We start from the raw sequence: 17970 nt of genomic DNA, 5'->3' as shown, positions 1-17970 counted from the left end.
TACAGTATTTTGCTCTGCCGAAAAATACCATCTCCGACAAACTTTCTTCTCTTCTTTGCTGTTTAGTCACATACAATGATACAAATACATTATATTCTGTACAAATTCACTCAAATACATTGTATTTTTGTGTAAATATATTATTATTCGCTTGTATTTATGTATTTCGAAGGTCTGTATTTTTTGAATACAGTCGAATATCATTCTGTTTTTGTGAATTTTGATGTTTGAATATAGTCGAATTGAATACGGTGTATTAAATACAATGTATACAGTTGAATTGAATAGAATGGTATACATCCTATTTTTTTTTTGATTTTTTATTGTTTGAATATAACTGAATTCAATTTAGTGAAATTGAATACAATTCAATATTGCGCTTTCTGTTATTAAACACCCGTAATCACTTTTTTTAGGCGGATTACCTCAATGTATTTATAAATACAGTCTCGCGAATACATGGAATATATAATTAAACATCTGTAATCCCTGTTTTTTACCTCAATGTATTTATAAATACAGTCGCGTGAATACATGAAATACAACACAGTAGCAGTGAAATTTTTTTAGAATTGATTTTGTTGAGTTAAATTAGGAGTGATACACGCTAATTTCTGTTATTAAACACCTGAATTCCCCTATTTTTAGGCGATTTCCGCTACTGTACAGTAGCGCGAATATAGCGAATACAATCGCGAATACAGCAAATACAGTCGTGTAACATCTGAACAGTAGCTATAGGAAGTAATTATGTATATGGTAGCTATAAGAAGTTAATAGACACTAAACAATAGTGGTTTTTGAAAATTCCTCCCCAAAAAATTAAAGATAAAAATAATAGAGGATTGGGCTCAAAATATCAAAATGAAAAAAAAGAAGAAAAAAAAGAGGGATATCAAAAGGAAAGGATTCAGAATAAGTTTTAAAATGTTAATTTCCTTGTAGTGGTAGTGACAAGTGAGTATAGTCTTTTGGCTGAAAATCCTTTAACCATTTACAGGACTTTGGAAAAAAATTAGAGACTTTTGCTTATGTTCAAGTAAGTCGATCCTCTAATTTTGGTACGATAAATTATTCAAATAATCAAATAAAATAACCCTTAGATATCCACAACAAACCCTAAACCTTCCGATTCAGCATATTCAGAATTATGCAATATCACGAAATTATTAATTTCAATAGGACAAAATAGAATTTTTTTTCTAAGAAACAACTGAATAATAGCACTTTAAGGCGCCAATTATGACAAACACATTATCTTATCATACAGAATAACAAAAGGGTAAAAAAGATTATAGTAAAGGAAGGAAGAAGTGAATAATTAGGAAAAACAGAAAGAAAAAAAATAATTAGGAAAAAGACTTTTGTCCACTGCTAAAATCACTTTTTTCCTTAAATCGAACTAGAATTCTTTCTCCACTCTACTATTATAGTATGCACCATAATACATCCACATGCAGGTATGATATACAAATTCACAATCATGGCCGCTATAAAGAAAAAAGTTGGAATATCCTATTAGATTTTGGAAATGATAGACTCAAACATATAAATGTTCCATCATAAGTTTTTTATCCTCCTCTTCTTTATCTATTGATCAGAAGTATTAAACAGAGCAACGCTAGTACAAAGAGTTAGGCTACTAAACTAAGCTGTGACGAGTGAACTAAGTATAAATAAGCGCCAAAATTCTCTCCATTTCACTTGGCCTGCATGGTACTGTAAGTGCACCTTCACAATCAAAACCATATTCCTCAGCAGCTTGTTCCAATAGCGTCAAAAATGAAGGGTGTGTTAAACAACTCAATGGAACTACAAATCTCTTCACTTCATCATCTTCCGCCGCAACAACGGCGAAATGCCCTTCCTTCACGTCCTCCGGCACGTTGTTTTCCGACTCGTCGAAATAATCATCGGACGGTAATTTCTTCCCTAATAGAAGACTCTTTTGTAGCTTTGCTACCACTGCTATCAGATTCACTATCCCACTGATATTTTTCTTCCGGCCTTTTGTTCTACCCTTTGACATTATGATAGAGGAAAATAATAAGTAAAGCTACTAGGTTTTGTTTTTTGGTTTTACTTAGGTAGGGGTTTCTTTGGGCACCTTTAATTTTTTAAAGCATGTTACGTAGGTTATATGTATAATATATTTATAGTGTGAGCGTACGAAGCTGGCAGAGTCAGAGATAAGGTTGGTATTGACATGGTTGGACTGTCAATTGGTGTAAATATCGTGAGACAAAAGCATGTGAATGAAGTCATGAACTCATGATTCATGAAGTTTCCTTTCATCCGTGGAACATCTTTTTTAACGTCATATCTGCCGCTTCTTCCAATTACATAATAATTGGACATAATTTCAACTTCCCTATTTAGCATTCTTAATAAATCACTATCACTAAAGAACCCACCATTGTACAAAAAAGAAATTAAAAAAATAATCAGTTGTGTATGATTTAGCATTATAAGCTTAAAAATGGATAAACAACAAGCTGAGATATGTTAAATTCTCACCATTGAGCTGTAACAATTATCAAATTTGGAAAAGAGAAGAGGCATTTCGAGAAGAGAAAGCAGAGAATGAAATATTCATCTTCAATTGTATCGGAAATACACTGTACAACTCTATATAACTAACTTTTACTCTAACCAACTAACTAGTGCCAACTCATGGATAGTTGTACAATTGACAGACTAATATGCTAACTACAGTTACAATGATTAACTAATGAACTAACTACAATTCAGTTAACACACATGTGAGCTAAGGCACTGCATGCGTGGACACATCCTTTACAACCCCACCCCCCAAGCTAGGACTACTGAAGATGTTCTTCAGTCCTAGCTTGGACACCAAATAGTCATTTTGAGATCGTCCAAGTCTCTTGGTTAGCAAGTCAGCTTCCTGCTATGCAATAAGTACATAGATGGTACTAATTAGTCCATGTCGAACCTTCTCTCGAATAAAATGACAGTCAATATCAATATGTTTCGTTCCTTCATAAAATACTAGGTTCACAATAATTTGGATAGCTGATTTGCTATCATAGTAGATGGGAATAGAAGAAGAATGAGAGACGCCCAACTCCTTGAACATACCAAGAATCCAAATCATCTCAGCCATTGTAGAGGCCAAACTCCTATACTCAGCCTATGCTGAGCTGCGAGAGATAGCCGACTGCCTCTTAGACTTCCAAGAAATCAAGGAGTTTCCAAACTTAACAAAATACCTTGTGATAGACATGCGTGTGTTGGGGAAAGCAGCCCAATCAACATCACAAAAGGCTGAGAGAGAATATGAGCAGGTAACACTCAATAAAACACTGAGACTGGGGCTAGACTTAACAAATCTCACGACCCTTAGAGCATCCTCCATATGGGAAGTCTTGGGTTTATGCATGAATTGACTCAAACACTGCGCTGCAAATAAAATGTCAGGACGAGTAATGGTTAAGTAGAGCAATTTCCCCAGCAATCTCTGATAAGGGCCAGGATTAGAGAGTATAGAATCACCAGTAGAAGCTATATGATCATCAAATTCAATGGTAGTTAATTTGAGGTTCTGCTCTATAAGAGAGTAGACATGTGTGGACCCTGCTAAGCCTAGATCAGAGATTAACTCTAAGGCATACTTGCGTTGGTGCATCAAGATCCTCTTGTCACTCCTAGTAAACTCAATGCCCAAGAAATATTTAAGCTCACCAAGGTCTTTGATTTTAAAACTGGACTGCAGATCATCCTTGGTCTGTTGTATAAGTAGAATATGTCATCACTTGTGATCAACAAGTCATCAACATAGACTAAACCCACTACCAACTTTCCTGACACTCGATTGATGAACAAGGAATAGTCTAGGTGGCTCTGTGAAAAACCAGAAGTCTGCAATATTGTGGTTAATTTGATGTTCCATTGTCTAGAAGCCTGCTTAAGTCCATAGAGTGACTTAAGCAGTTTGCACACTAAGGACTTCTCAGTGGAATCATTGAACCCCTATGGAACTGTCATATATACCTCAATAAGGTCACCTTGCAAAAATATTGTACACATCCATTTGATGGATGATCCAATGCCTTGAAGCTCCTATGGAAAGCACAATCCGAACAGTCACCATTTTCACCACAGGTGAGAATGTCTCTTGGTTATCTAAGCCTTTTTTCTAACTATACCCTTTTGCCACAAATATGATGTTGAACCTTTCTACTTTACTAGACGCCTTGTATTTGATCTTATAGACCCATTTACATCCAATAGAATTCTTCCCCTTGGGTAGAGGAACAAGATCTCATGTGTTATTTTCTTCCAAGGCCTTGATTTATGACTGCATAGCTTCTACCCACCTCTTGTCTTTAACTGCCTCTTGGTAGGACACTGGTTCTACTTTAACAGAAAACTGTGACAAATAGCTTTGATATTTAGGTGCAATGTGATCATAAGTAAGTACCTCAGAGAGAGGATATTTGCAGCAACAACATACTTCTCCTTGGTAGGCGGAACATAATCTTGCATCCATATGGGAGGTTTAGACACTCTCCCTGATTTCCTAATCTCTTGACCATGTGTGTGGATCACAGCTAAATGCTAGAACATCAGCAGGAGTGGAACCATCAGGCATAGAATCACTATCAGAAATTGTAGTAGGTGTAGTATATATGGAGTGGGAAGTCTCAGGTAAAGTGGAAGAGCATGGTGCTGATTATGTACATGGTTCCTTGTGTGGAACCTGAATTGCAATTGGAGTTGAATCTATAAATAAAATCCATTCTAGTAACATGGGTAGAATCCATAAAAAATCTGATGAACCAAGGTCCAGTGATTGGAAAGGAAATATATCTTCATAAAAGACTATATCTCTGCTAATGAAGAAAACACTGTGCTCCAAGTCTAATAGCATGTAACCCGTCTGGTGTGCTGCATACGCCAATAGAACAGACCTCACAGCCCTTGGCTTAAACTTACCATGCTTGATTAAGTTGGTTGCAAAACACAGACATCCTATCACTCTCAAGTGTGAAATAGAAGGTTGTTTGCCATGTAACATTTCATAAAGGGATTTGCCTGCAAGAATTGAGGAGGGAATCAAGTTGATGATGTAAACAACTGAGTCAATGCAATGACCCCAATACCTAACAAGTAAGTGTCCCTGGAATTTGATAGCTTTGATACTCTCAAGTATATGCCTATGTCTTCTTTCAACTACCCCATTTTGCTGAGAGGTGTATGAGCAAGAACTTTGATGTATAATGCCTTGCAATTGAAACAAATCTTTGCAAGAATGATTAAAAAACTCAACTTCTTTATCTGATCTAAACACCTTAATTGGCTTACAATACTGTGTCATGATCATAGCAATAAAACTTTTGAATAAGAAGACCACATAAGACTTAAGGTGGACCCAAGTTCATCTAGTGCAATCATCCACCAAGGTAAGAAAACTATCATTCCATTATGAGTAGTAACTTTATAGGACCCAAAATATCCATGTGTACCAAGTCAAAACTAGATAAGCTTCTACTCCAACTAAGTGTAAATGGTATTCTAGTTTGCCTTTCTAGTGGATATGTCTTACACTTATTGAACTGATTGTTACAAGAGAAACTGGTATTAGTCAGTAGGCTAGGAATTTTCCTAAGAACCTGCATTGGGACATGTCCTATTTGTTTATGCCATAAGTTTACACCTGCTCCACTAGTTACTGCAAATGCTCGATTTACTTTCCTTCTAACTGATGAAGACAGTACATATAATCCATCATCCTCTTTACCAATCTCTTTCACCTTCTCGAACAAGAGGTCCTGAAATACATAACATTGTGAAAAGAATATGACACAACGTTTCAAGTCCTTTGTGATCATCTTAGACACTAACAAAAGATTGAACTTGAAAACTAGGACACAAAGAACATCTTTAAGAGTATCACCTCCTGTGAGTTGGCATTCCCCCATATGTAAAATCGTGGCTAAATCTCTAGTAGGCAATTGAACTTGTCCTGTGTTTCCTACTGATAGTTTATTATGTAATAAATCTTTAGTACCAGTCATATGGTTTATAGCACCAGTATCCATAATCCATTTTCAAAGTACCATATTCTCACAGAATTCTACATTGCCACAGAAGCATTTACCTGCCATGTGAACATTGGCATCTCCAATAGAGTTCTTGTTTAATAGTTGTATAAGTTGATTATACTGGTCTTGTGTGAAGAACTGGGCTGGGACTACTACATTACTCGTCTAATGGCCTGGCATTGGTGGGGTTTGAGACTACTGCCCTGATCCTTCTTGCAAAACTGCATTCACTTTCTTCTTTGGCTTGAAATCTGGAGGATAGCCCACAATCTTGTATCAATTCTTCTTTAGATGTTCTGTTTTATTACATGATTGTTACTATATGATGCTACTTTCTCTCCTCTTTTTCCTTATTGTCTTTCGTCTCCCTCGTTCTTTTTTCCCCTCTTTCTTCTTCTTCTTCTTCTTCTTCTTCGTCTTCCTCTTCTTATTCTTCTTCTTCTCATCCTCATCCTCCTCCTCATCATCATCCTCCTCTTCCTCTCCTCCTCATCTTTCTTATTCTTCTTATTCTTCTTCTTCCACCTTAACTTGAGCCGAGAGTCGATCGTAAATAACCTTTTTATATCTCCAGGTAAGGGTAAGGCCTGCGTACACATTATCCTCCCCGGACCCCACTTGTGGGATTATACTAGGCATGTTGTTGTTGTTGTTGTATGTCCTATTTTATTACAAAAGTCACATTTCATTAGTTTATAGCAGTCTTTTCTAGTATGCCCTTTTAGGTGACAAAATTCACATTTCAAATTATAATTCTTTCTTTGTTTATTTCCTGATTGTGCAGTAAATAGAGTAGTAGGCTCAATATTTCCTGTATTTACATAATTGCTACCAGTGATCATGCGCCTACTTTCATCTTGAACTAGCATTGCATAGGCTTTGTTGATAGACGGCAAGGTAGGCAACAAGAGGAGTTGGCTTCTAGCTTTTTCAAAGCTATGACTTAATCCCATGAGAAATTGTAACAGATGTTGATATTCTAATTGTTCAACATACCATGCAGCTGGAGGTGGAGGCAAGATGGAATCATACTCTGCCCATAGATCTCTGAGCTTGGTAAAGTATGTAGAAAAAAAGGAAATTCCTTGAGTCATTGCGAAAATCTCCTTGCGCAGATAGTATGGCCTCGATCCATTGACTTTATCAAAACATTCCTTGAACGTAGCCCACATTGTTCGAGCATTAGATGAGAAAAGTACTCCAATTATCAAATCCTTACTAACACTGCTCATTAACCACGAGATCACGATCGTATTGCATCGATCCCACTGGTGTGCTCCTTCGAAGTCGATGCCATAAATTTGCACCTTCTCCACTAGTTACTGAAAATGCTCGATTTACTCTCCTTCTAACTGATAAAGACAGTACATATAATCCATATTCCTCTTTACCAATCTCTTTCACCTTCCCGGATAAGAGGTCTTGAAATACACAACGTTGTGGAAAGAATGTGACACATCGTTTCAAGTCCTTTGTGATCATCTTAGGCACTGACAAAATATTGAACTTGAAAGCTGGGACACAAAGAAAATCTTTAAGAGTATCACCTCCTGTGAGTTGACATTCCCCCATATGTGAAATCGTGGCTAAATCTTTAGTAGGCAATTGAACTTATCCTGTGTTTCCTACTGATAGTTTATTATGTAATAAATCTTTAGTACCAGTCATATGGTTTATATCACCAGTATGTACAATCCATTTTCAAAGTACCATATTCTCACAGAATTCTACATTTCCACAGAAGCATTTACCTGCCATGTGAGCATTGGCATCTCCAACAGAGTTCTTGTTTAACAGTTGTATAAGTTGATTGTACTGGTCTTGTGTGAAGAATTGGGATGGGACTGCTGCATTACTCGTCTAATGGCTTGGTATTGGTGGGGTTTGAGATTGTTGCCATGATCCTTCTTGCAAAATTGCATTCACTTTCTTCTTTGGCTTGAAATCTGGAGGATAACCCACAATCTTGTATCAATTCTTCTTTAGATGTCCTGTTTTATTACATGATTGTTACTATATGATACTACTTTCTCTCCTCTTTTGCCTTATCGTCTTTCGTCTCCCTCATCTTTCTTTCTCCCCTTCTTCTTCTTCTTCTTCTTCTTCTTCTTCTTCCTTTCCACCTTAACTTGAGCCGAGAGTCGATCGTAAATAACCTCTTTACCTCTCCAAGTAGGGGTAAGGTCTGCGTACACACTACCATCCCCGGACCCTACTTATGGGATTATACTAGGCATGTTGTTGTTGTTGTTGTTGTTGTTGTTGTTGTTGTTGTTGTTGTTGTTGTTGTTGTTCCTGTTTTATTACAAAAGTCACATTTTATTAGTTTATAACAGTCTTTTCTAGTATGCCCTTTTAGGTGACAAAAGTCACATTCCAAATTATAATTCCTTCTTTGTTTATTTCCTGATTGTGCAGTAAATATAGTAGTAGGTTCATTATTTCCTGTATTTCCATAATTGCTACCAGTGATCATGCGCCTACTTTCATCTTGAACTAACATTGCATAGGCTTCGTTGATAGACGGCAAGGTAGGCAATAAGAGGATTTGGCTTCTAGCTTTTTCAAAGCTATCACTTAATCCTATGAGAAATTGTAACGGATGTTGATATTCCAACTGTTCAACATACTCTGCAGCTGGAGGTGGAGGCAAGATGGAATCATACTCTACCAATAGATCTTTGAACTTGGTAAAGTATGTAGAAACAAAGGAAATTCCTTGAGTAATTGCGAAAATCTCCTTGCGCAGATAGTATAACCTCGATCCATTGACTTTATCAAAACGTTCCTTGAACGTGGCCCACACTGTTCGAGCATTAGACGATAAAAGTACTTCAGTTATCAAATCCTTAATAACGCTGCTCATTAACCATGAGATCACGATCGCATTGTATCGATCCCATTGGTGTGCTAACTCAGATCCAAAGTCCTCCTTCGAAGTCGATCCATCAACTAACATGTTTATGTTTTACTTGATTCTTAATTAAGAAGAGTTAGTTGCACTTCAAATTGATTGTCACGAGAGACAATTCTATCAGTCAATCCTTATTTAAACTATTGCACAAGTTAGTTACAGGGCTAGCATACACGGAACATTCTGAGAACCAAAAGATAAGGATGTCAAATGGGCGGGTTGGTCTGATTTTGGGCGGATCAAAATGGGTTGATTAAATATATGGGTGCTCAATGACCCGCCCAAGAGTTACTTCTGAGATGGGCTGGGTTAAAATTGATTAAAATTTGGGTGATAGCCCAACTCGCCCAAAAGTTACTTGGGCTGAGAAGAGTTGGATCAAAATGGGCTAAAATTTGGGGCATAACCCAATTCGCCCAATTCTTGTCAAACTTAAATTAATGTGTGTTATTTTCTTTTTAAATTGTTTAATTATCAAATAAGACTTTTTTCTTTTGTTATGGTCATATATAACATATCAAACAAAAAATGAATTATTTTAAATATATTTTAGCAAATTTACTCATGGATCAATTTGGGCTAGAAATTAGCCTAATTTCAAATGGATAGACTGAGATGAGTTGGGTCAAGATGTGCTGAGATGGGTTTGCTCAAGATGACCTGAGTTTAACAAATGGACAGGTTAATAATCGGCTCACCTTGAACGGGTTAAACGGGTTTGTGTTCAAATTACCACCCTTAATCACAGATGAGCAGTACATACTGGCATAGCTTGAAATTATTAAGAGATTATTTGATACACACACAAAACTGTGTGGAAGACGACTACCATACAATCATGCATGCATGCCTCGCCTATTCGATGTTACCCCACTTTTTATTACAATTCCTTTGTAATAGACGGTGTGTTACACATTTAATCTTCATCAGTACCGGTCCTCTGAGAACTAGTGCGAAAGAATCGAGGAACCACCCGATTCAAATAACAATTAAGGTTAAGCACGGTTAGGAATTAATAACGAATCATTTTTCAAGTTCATTATTATGGATAGTCCTACCGTTAGAAAATAATACAGAAATTATAAACAAAACGGCTTTGAGGCATTGGGGAAATACAAACGGTTCTCTTCCAGCAAAGCATGTATAATACTTGTGAAAAGTGTCTTGTTTCGTAAACAGACATATCTGGACAAATGCTTTCATAAAGAGACATATCTGTTTATTTGAATTTTAAATTTAAATATATAGTGTACTTAATTGATTATATAATATATAACCAAGTCCGGTCTTTGATTATATGATATATAAGTATATAATGTACTTAATTGACACACTTAAAAGTATATATTCTGAATCAAAGACATGAAAGTGACAAATGCTAATAAGGCTCCAAAAGAGACCTCTCTCTTTCCATGTGGGAACAATATTACCACGCTTCCCAAATTCAAAATATCAAACTATCTTATGCCTATAAAGGATCGGACTAATGACATATAGGATACTTAAATTCTCGAGGTAGGTGGTTTATAGTTGGTTCTCATCCTTAAAAAATGGAGGGTGTCTCGAAACGGGCGTGGAGAGATTACCACCTCGGAATGAAAAAAGTGTACGGTCTCTTGGAAATATCCGCATTAGTAGTTAAGATTTAAAACAGACTTGACAAGTCAAATGAAAAGTGATTGTACGTGGTAGATCCAAAGTAGGGAAAAGAACAAGTACGTGGTCCAGTATATTATGTGAAGTTATGTCATCATTAATAACCTTCTAACTTAAGCTCTTACGGAAAAGAATAATTCGTTGGAGCAATAACTTTCAAATACTCCGTAGGCAGTGAGATTTTTCACGAAAGAAAGTAAACACGCGAAAACGGTAAACGGGGCGGGATAACGAAAGGGAAAAACTAACCCTAGACCGTCTTTTAACTCGCCTTATCATGATTCATGCACCGTCTAACATTTCTTCCTACTTTTTGAGTGCTTTTTAAAATTTCTTGTGTTTTTTTTGTCTCTCACAGTCTCACTTTGCAGTGTTCTATTTTATTTTAGATTTTTTGTTTTTTTCCTTTCAAACTAGTGCCGCATCAATCATATATTATATTTGAAAATCGCTAACTATGGAATACAAAAGAATTTTAAATATTGATAGAATTCATATCTTCGTTTGGAATGTCCAAAGTACTTTGCTGAATCGAAAGGCATCGTGTATTTAAAGTTTGGTTAGAATAGTTTGTATGATTTAGGTTTGTTGATAATGTCATGTGAATTTAGTGCACTGGTTCAATTAAGCATCTTACTTCACTAATGCCGGGAAAGAAATCTGGAAAATGGGAATTTAATTATCTTTTATCCTATGCATTAAAATCTCTCGGATCGCCGACATCGGTACTTCGGTTCGATATTTAAAAATTACGGTTCGGTACTTTGGTATTCGATTTATCAATTATGTATACCAAATACAGGACCTAAATAGTTCGGTATGGCTCGGTATTTCTTGTTTGGTTCGGTACTGTTTCGATTTATTAATTTTTATAACAAATTTGCATGAAAAATTTCTATAAGATAATAAGAAATGCAACAACAATCATGCATTAAAGAATGATGTACAACTTTACTAGAGCATTTACCTTAGCTGCCTTATTTGCATATAAGATTGAGGCAGCCAAAATTATTGAAAATTTTGAAACGAGAAGTATTTGATCATTACAGCCATTGAACAATAAAATATATAAAGCAGACCAAATTTTAGTAGAGCAAATATATGAAACGAGAGGGTAAAAAGAGCTCGATGAAAAAGCACGATAACTTCTTCGGTAGGAACATATTCTCCATTGCTTAAGTTATTTTATTTTTTAATTCCAACTCTGGCTTTATCCAGTTTTCCTTATATGAGAAACAAATGTTTTATTAATACAACCCAGAGGCACTTTCATGCCATAGAATCAATAAAGATGCAAGCAATAGAGTCTTATGGTGGAGCATGATTTCTGCACTTCTGGTGTAAGCTCAAAATTGCACACTATGCTCTAATTAGTGGCGAAGCCACCTTATAGGAAGGGGTGTCCTTTGCAAGAAAAATACACTGTCTAGATAAATAAAACATAAATAAATAAATATATATATATATAGTATTTGTTGACTCCCCTTAATTTTCTGATATGTTTATTTTTATATATTTTGACACCCCTTAATGAAAATTCTAACTCCGCCACTTACTCTAATGTATGGCAATGGTCATAAACTCTCGCTAATGCCGATTTTCCATGACAAGTGATGAATTCTACAAAGTGCATGCCTTTTCAGAAATATGGCATCTTAAACCAAATCAGATTAACGTTCCCTTGCCGATAACATGCAAATTAAGCTTAATAGCATATTACTCTAGCATTAAGTAAACGGATGACACAGAAATAGGAGAAGTGGGGTATATAAATATTGGCACATCTCTAAAGATTGGGCCACCTGGTACCATTGCTTAATTAAAATTAGGATACACACCATATTTAACATATGCTATATAATATTTAGTAAAAAATCAAATACCGATATCTTCATACCGAGTACCGTATCGAAGTACCGAAATTTTGAAAACTTTATACCGAATTAATATCGAAGTATCGAAGAACCGAAATCGAAGTACCGAATTAATTCGGTTCGATCCGATTTTTCGATGTTTCGAATTTTATGTCCACACCTGACGGCCAAAGCTAAAAAAAATGTAAAATATCATAATGAGTTGGAATTGAACCAACAACTTTGGAAAAAATATGAACCCTCTTGTCTGTTGAACTTAGCTTCTTGGATGTATCAACGGGATTCAATTTATAATGATCACGTAAAATTTAAAATTGATTTTATATACATAGTGTAATATTTGGCGAAGAGGGTCCGGGCAAACCCCCTTTCGCCCTCTAGATCCGCCCATGTCCGTAGGTAGTAACTAGAAGTGTATATATGTTGGGTTGATTCGAATTTTTTAATTACCAAATCAGACCATTAAATTTTTAAATCTATAAACCAAACCAACAAAAATCAAAATTTTCAATGTCGAATTTTTTATTTTCTCGGGTTTTTCGAATATTGTTTAGTAAAATCTTCATATCACAAAATATTTAACTTGTGCTCCACATATATTTTTATTCCTAGTAAGATACAACTATATAAAGTGCTTCCCAAGAAAATAACACAAAATGTGATATGAGTAATGTCATTGTATTAAAATATTCAACAAAAAGATAATAAAATCACATAAAGACATATTGCTAATTAATAAGCCATTATAAATATGATCAAAGTTTTAAAATACAAAGTCATGCTAAAATAAGTACGGCTAATAAATATTAATTATATGACTAAACACTAGAGAAAAAAATAAAATTAAGTTATGCATTTTCACTATCTAAATTCTAAACCAATGCAAAGCTAACAAACAGATATCCAACATTGTTGACATTCCTAGTGTTGAATTGAATTTTTTTTTTATTAGCATTAATATTAATTTGATTTTGGTTTGGACTTTATTTGAGTTACTAACATCTATTGAACTTATTGGACCATTCAAAAACTCTAAGTCCAACTTTGAAATAATATATTAATGACAAACACTATGAAAATATTTAAGACGTATTATATATATATATATATATATATATATATATATATAGTGTCCGGTTGGTTTGATTTTGGTTTAATTAATTTTAGTTAAAACCAAACCAAATTAATTATGGCCGATTTTTTTTAATACCAAATCAAATCAAATCGAACCATTAATCGATTTTTTTCGAATTGACTTAGATTATCGATTTGATGCGATTTATCGATTTCTTTTCTACACCCGTAATGGTTACCGTGAAATTTGTAACTGTAAATTTTCAAGAGATGGAGCAAGCTCTTTATATTGCTATTTGTTATATCAAATTGTAGAGAGAACATATGGTTTTTTAAACCAAGGATAAGGTTTAGGAGAGAGATATTAGACATAATTGTGAGTATCCTATTTATTTCAAAAGCTGCCTCACTATCTGCTTCTTATGCTTATCTTCAACTGTAACTAATGTGAAGCATATTTTTATTTTATTTTTTTTTGGTTCTTTTGCATTATTCTTTTCTGAAACAAGTTGCCAGAAGCAAATATTAGTTCTTTTCTTTTGAAAACAAAATACTACTACTTGATAAAGCTAAGGTACTATTACTATAAACGATGAGGAAAGTTAAAAAAAAGATCGACGAGGAGTGTTAAAGAAAGAATTAATTACTCCTATAACTATTCCATTTGCTCATTTCCTTTTATGTATCCAAATTCATGTCAATAGTGGCATCACATATGCATATTAGAGCAAACATAAGTAACAAGGGCTTGGATATGACGCGATACTGACAGAAAATAATGACATCATTTAGATAGGATACTATAACTGTGAATGTACACATTAGGTTGTGAACCAAGTTGAATCCGTAAGGGTCTAAAGACTAGAAGAAATGAATGAGACTGGGTCAATAAAAATTATATTGGGCCGAGTAAAATATTGGAGAGTTTTATTTGAGATTCAGGCCGATTAGCAAGTGGTTAAAAACGACTAGAGGTTAGAAAGAAGGGATTATGAGAATTATGGTGCAGCTTTGGCTCACTTTTGAATCTCTCTCTCATCTCCTCTTTTATCTAATTCCTCGGCCTCTTTCTTCTTAGCTTTCTGTTTGTAATCTCTCTGTTCATCTTCTCTCTATTTCCGTCAATATTGTGTTCTATTGTTCTATTTTCATTTGATTGTTATAATTTGGTTTAGTGAGTTAATACAATCAATCCGTTTGAGTGCAATATTTGTTTCACATTATCTCAGTGGTCTTAGTCATTAGAAACATAAATTTTTGTATGTGTTAAACTGGGAAAAAAATTGCAATGTATAAATTGAAACGGGTGAATAATAAAAAATAAATGTAATGTATAAATTTATTGCATCAAAATTTATATATTAAATATTTATATATTTTTTAATATATTTCTCGTTGTTGTCTGATTTATCATCGTTAAAAATATTCCTTGTTAGCTTTCGCATGACACTTGCTTATTTCGACACTAAAAATTTCAACCGTAGTTCAATCAATCTTTTTGCTTACACCACAAGGAGATACCCGTAAGTTCTTCCTTTATGATTTATGTCAATCTATTTAGTATAGATGTGTTTCGACGATATCAAATAAAATTAAAGTTACAAGTTGGTGTACACATAATAAGAATAAATTATTTGCTGAGTTTTGTACACCGACCAAACTTAGAAACCATACAATCAATCTTGATATTTTTGCAAGACAAGCGTGGTACAACCTGACCGCCCTGTTTGATGACTTATCTATTCAAGATACTAGAAAACGATCTCCAAACAGCTAATAATTTTTGTCTTTTTTATTGAACATTTTAATTAAGCACGTGTAAAAATCTAATGAAAATTAGGAAGTGTTTCATCTTTTAAACTGATATAAATAGAATTGTATATAAGGTTAATGTTTATATTTTAGAGAGATCTTAGGGTTAGTTACTTGGTGGTTAAGTCACTTTTTCCCTATAAATAAAGGGATTCTATTTCATTGTAATTCACTCCAAATTAATAAGAATTCTCTCTCCCTACTTTTCTCTGCAATACTCTTCTTCTTCTTTTATTGTTTCATAATACGTTATCAGCACGAAATTCTAACCAATTGAGTAGAGGCATCTGCTTTGGTCACCAGGCTTTGGGAAATGTATATGGGGCTCAACTTTTACATAATATTGAGTATAATGATTGTCAATTGATACTTGAACTTCCTTGAGTAATAAATTCTGGATTGAAGATAAGTATTTTTACTTATTGTTCTCTTTTAAATTCTTGAAATTCTATAATTTGATTTTAAATACAAGCAAAGATAATAAACTTTGATTATAACTCTAATAGAGTTTGCATGAAATTATAACCACCCGAAGTAGTAAATTTTTCATGTCTTGCCATGATCAAATTCATGTATGATTATGGGCACAAGAAGTGAAAAATCGTCCCATTGAATTTGCTTCATTCTCATTCCCTTAAGAGAATATGATAGCAGTATGTGATAAGTCTGAAAGAAGATAAAATTATTACCGTGAAGTTATCAATGGATGTGGACGTGACAATAGACGAAATTATAATCGTCATCATTGTGTAATGAGAATAATAAGGATTCTCAAAATAATCCTTCACTCTGTGAAAGTAATGTTTGTCATCGATTTGACATGAGATGTTGTAAAGCACATATAGATGATTATGGTTCATTCATTATGTGAATGTGACAACATGTGATTTATAAATACATATTCATTCTTGCAAAAATATGAACGTGTTAGTGGTAGTGAATAAACCATGCTCACATCTAGAAGGAGGTTTGAGATGAAATAAGAAAATAATTTCATTATTATGGCATGAATGATCATTGATCATGTACCTATTGTGATTAGCCAAAATATTATGGCAATGCGATTATTACATGGCAAAAGTAATAGAAGCAACATATCTTGCCTTTAATGATTTTGACCATGACCATAATGGTATAACTTTCTCCTTGAATGAGATGTCCACCATATGGATGATGATAAATATGTGGTAATACAAAGTTAATTGAAAGCTCTAGAAGAACCAATTATACTACTTTGGAGAAATAAAATTGATTATCAATAAGGTATGGTGCCGTAGTAAGTCTCAAAGAAATTTATTGAGTTTCTAAAGTATTTGCGAAAGCGATTGGTTATATATATTGAGACTATAAATAAAGGAAAGATATAATATTTTCTAATACTACAACTTGTAGCGGGGTAATATGTATGTGAAAAGCTACCCACTTTATTCTCCAGTTTATACTACACAAACAAAAGAATGTCATAATAAAGTAGAAGTTTATTGATATAAAAACTCATATCATAATAAACTTGGAGTTTATTCATAATTGCATACGTCATGGTGTAAGCCTAAAGTTTATCAATATTGATTATTTATCCAGTTGGCATAATTGATTTAACCATGTTAATTTAAGTATGATGTGCAAAAATAAAAGAGAATTCATATGGGTAAATATTAAAGAACTAGAAAGTTCTTTATGAATTCTCTTATGTTGCTTGTTCTCATTAATAAATAGACCAACTAAAATTGGGATTGAATCCCATGAATGCTGGAAATATCAAAGGTGAATATGAGCCCATTCACATGCCATGTATACCACATAAAATACATATATGGGATGGTTATATGTACGATTATTAACCCGCAATATGGTGTTTGCCAGATAACTTGCTCAATAATTTAATTTAGAGCATATTCTAGATTTTTTTATTCAAGACAATCCATCTTGATAAGTTAGTTTATATCACAATTGGTTTAGCAAAATGATTTATTGAGTGCCTCCACTTAATAGCTAAACTATTGCTTATGATAACAAATTATCTATATCAGTTGATATACGTTATATACGAACGTATATTACATTCTTCCCTCACAAGTGGTTCGGGGTCATGAACCAAATAATTTCATCTTATTATTATTGATGTGTGGTGTATATTTTGATTAACACCATAATGCACAAAGATGGGTTACCAAAATTGAGGAAGAAAGTTAGTTTTTCTAACATGAGGGGGAAACAAGATAAACAGTTGAGAAAAAGTTACTTAGAATGAATTATCATTTGTATATCTAGATCCTCGAATAAAACAATATGAACTTGAAGTTCACAAAAAGATAATTCATCTTCAATATATTGCAAAGCCATACACATTTGTTGACAGAAAGAAAGTAACTATATTCTCACTGAAAATGCTCCTACTAGAATAAGTCCCAGAAGGACAAAGTCTATGGTACGCTTAAATGTATAGACAAATTGGTTTCAAATTAACTTCTTGATAAAGAAGATGAGAAAATTATCAAAATAATCATAATAAGGAGGCAAGTGATCTAGAAGATCACATGACATAACACTTCATAAAATCTCATGAGAGATT

The 17970-nt window shown here is 33.9% G+C and overlaps 2 protein-coding genes across 2 annotated transcripts; both read right to left on the bottom strand.

The window, feature by feature from the left end:
• Positions 1-1666: 1666 nt before the first annotated feature.
• LOC104090690 (protein SMALL AUXIN UP-REGULATED RNA 51-like) lies at positions 1667-2029 on the bottom strand. Its single transcript, XM_009595860.4, has one exon. The coding sequence runs from the start codon at positions 2027-2029 to the stop codon at positions 1667-1669; it is 363 nt and encodes a 120-aa protein (XP_009594155.1).
• A 1125-nt stretch (positions 2030-3154) lies between these two features.
• On the bottom strand, positions 3155-7240 carry LOC138894375 (uncharacterized). Its single transcript, XM_070179071.1, has 6 exons — positions 6890-7240; positions 5637-5795; positions 4724-5332; positions 4445-4581; positions 4029-4083; positions 3155-3748 (listed from the first exon to the last, which is right to left on the bottom strand). The coding sequence occupies exons 1-6, from the start codon at positions 7238-7240 to the stop codon at positions 3155-3157; spliced, it is 1905 nt and encodes a 634-aa protein (XP_070035172.1).
• Between the last annotated feature and the right edge of the window lie 10730 nt (positions 7241-17970).

The sequence above is a fragment of the Nicotiana tomentosiformis genome, chromosome 6, assembly GCF_000390325.3.
Source record: "Nicotiana tomentosiformis chromosome 6, ASM39032v3, whole genome shotgun sequence".
NCBI classification, from domain to species: domain Eukaryota; kingdom Viridiplantae; phylum Streptophyta; class Magnoliopsida; order Solanales; family Solanaceae; genus Nicotiana; species Nicotiana tomentosiformis.
The sequence above is the reverse complement of the archived record's forward strand: the minus strand, read 5'-3'. Positions and strand labels throughout refer to the sequence as shown.

Coding starts and splice junctions, on each gene's coding strand:
- LOC104090690 (XM_009595860.4), bottom strand. CDS start 2,029: ATGTCAAAGGGTAGAACAAAAGGCCGGAAGAAAAATATCAGTGGGATA.
- LOC138894375 (XM_070179071.1), bottom strand. CDS start 7,240: ATGTGGGCTACGTTCAAGGAATGTTTTGATAAAGTCAATGGATCGAGG. Junction 5,333..5,636: donor TAGGACATGTCCCAATGCAG/GTTCTTAGGAAA, acceptor ATCATGACACAG/TATTGTAAGCCAATTAAGGT. Junction 3,749..4,028: donor GTGTACAATATTTTTGCAAG/GTGACCTTATTG, acceptor CTTATACAACAG/ACCAAGGATGATCTGCAGTC.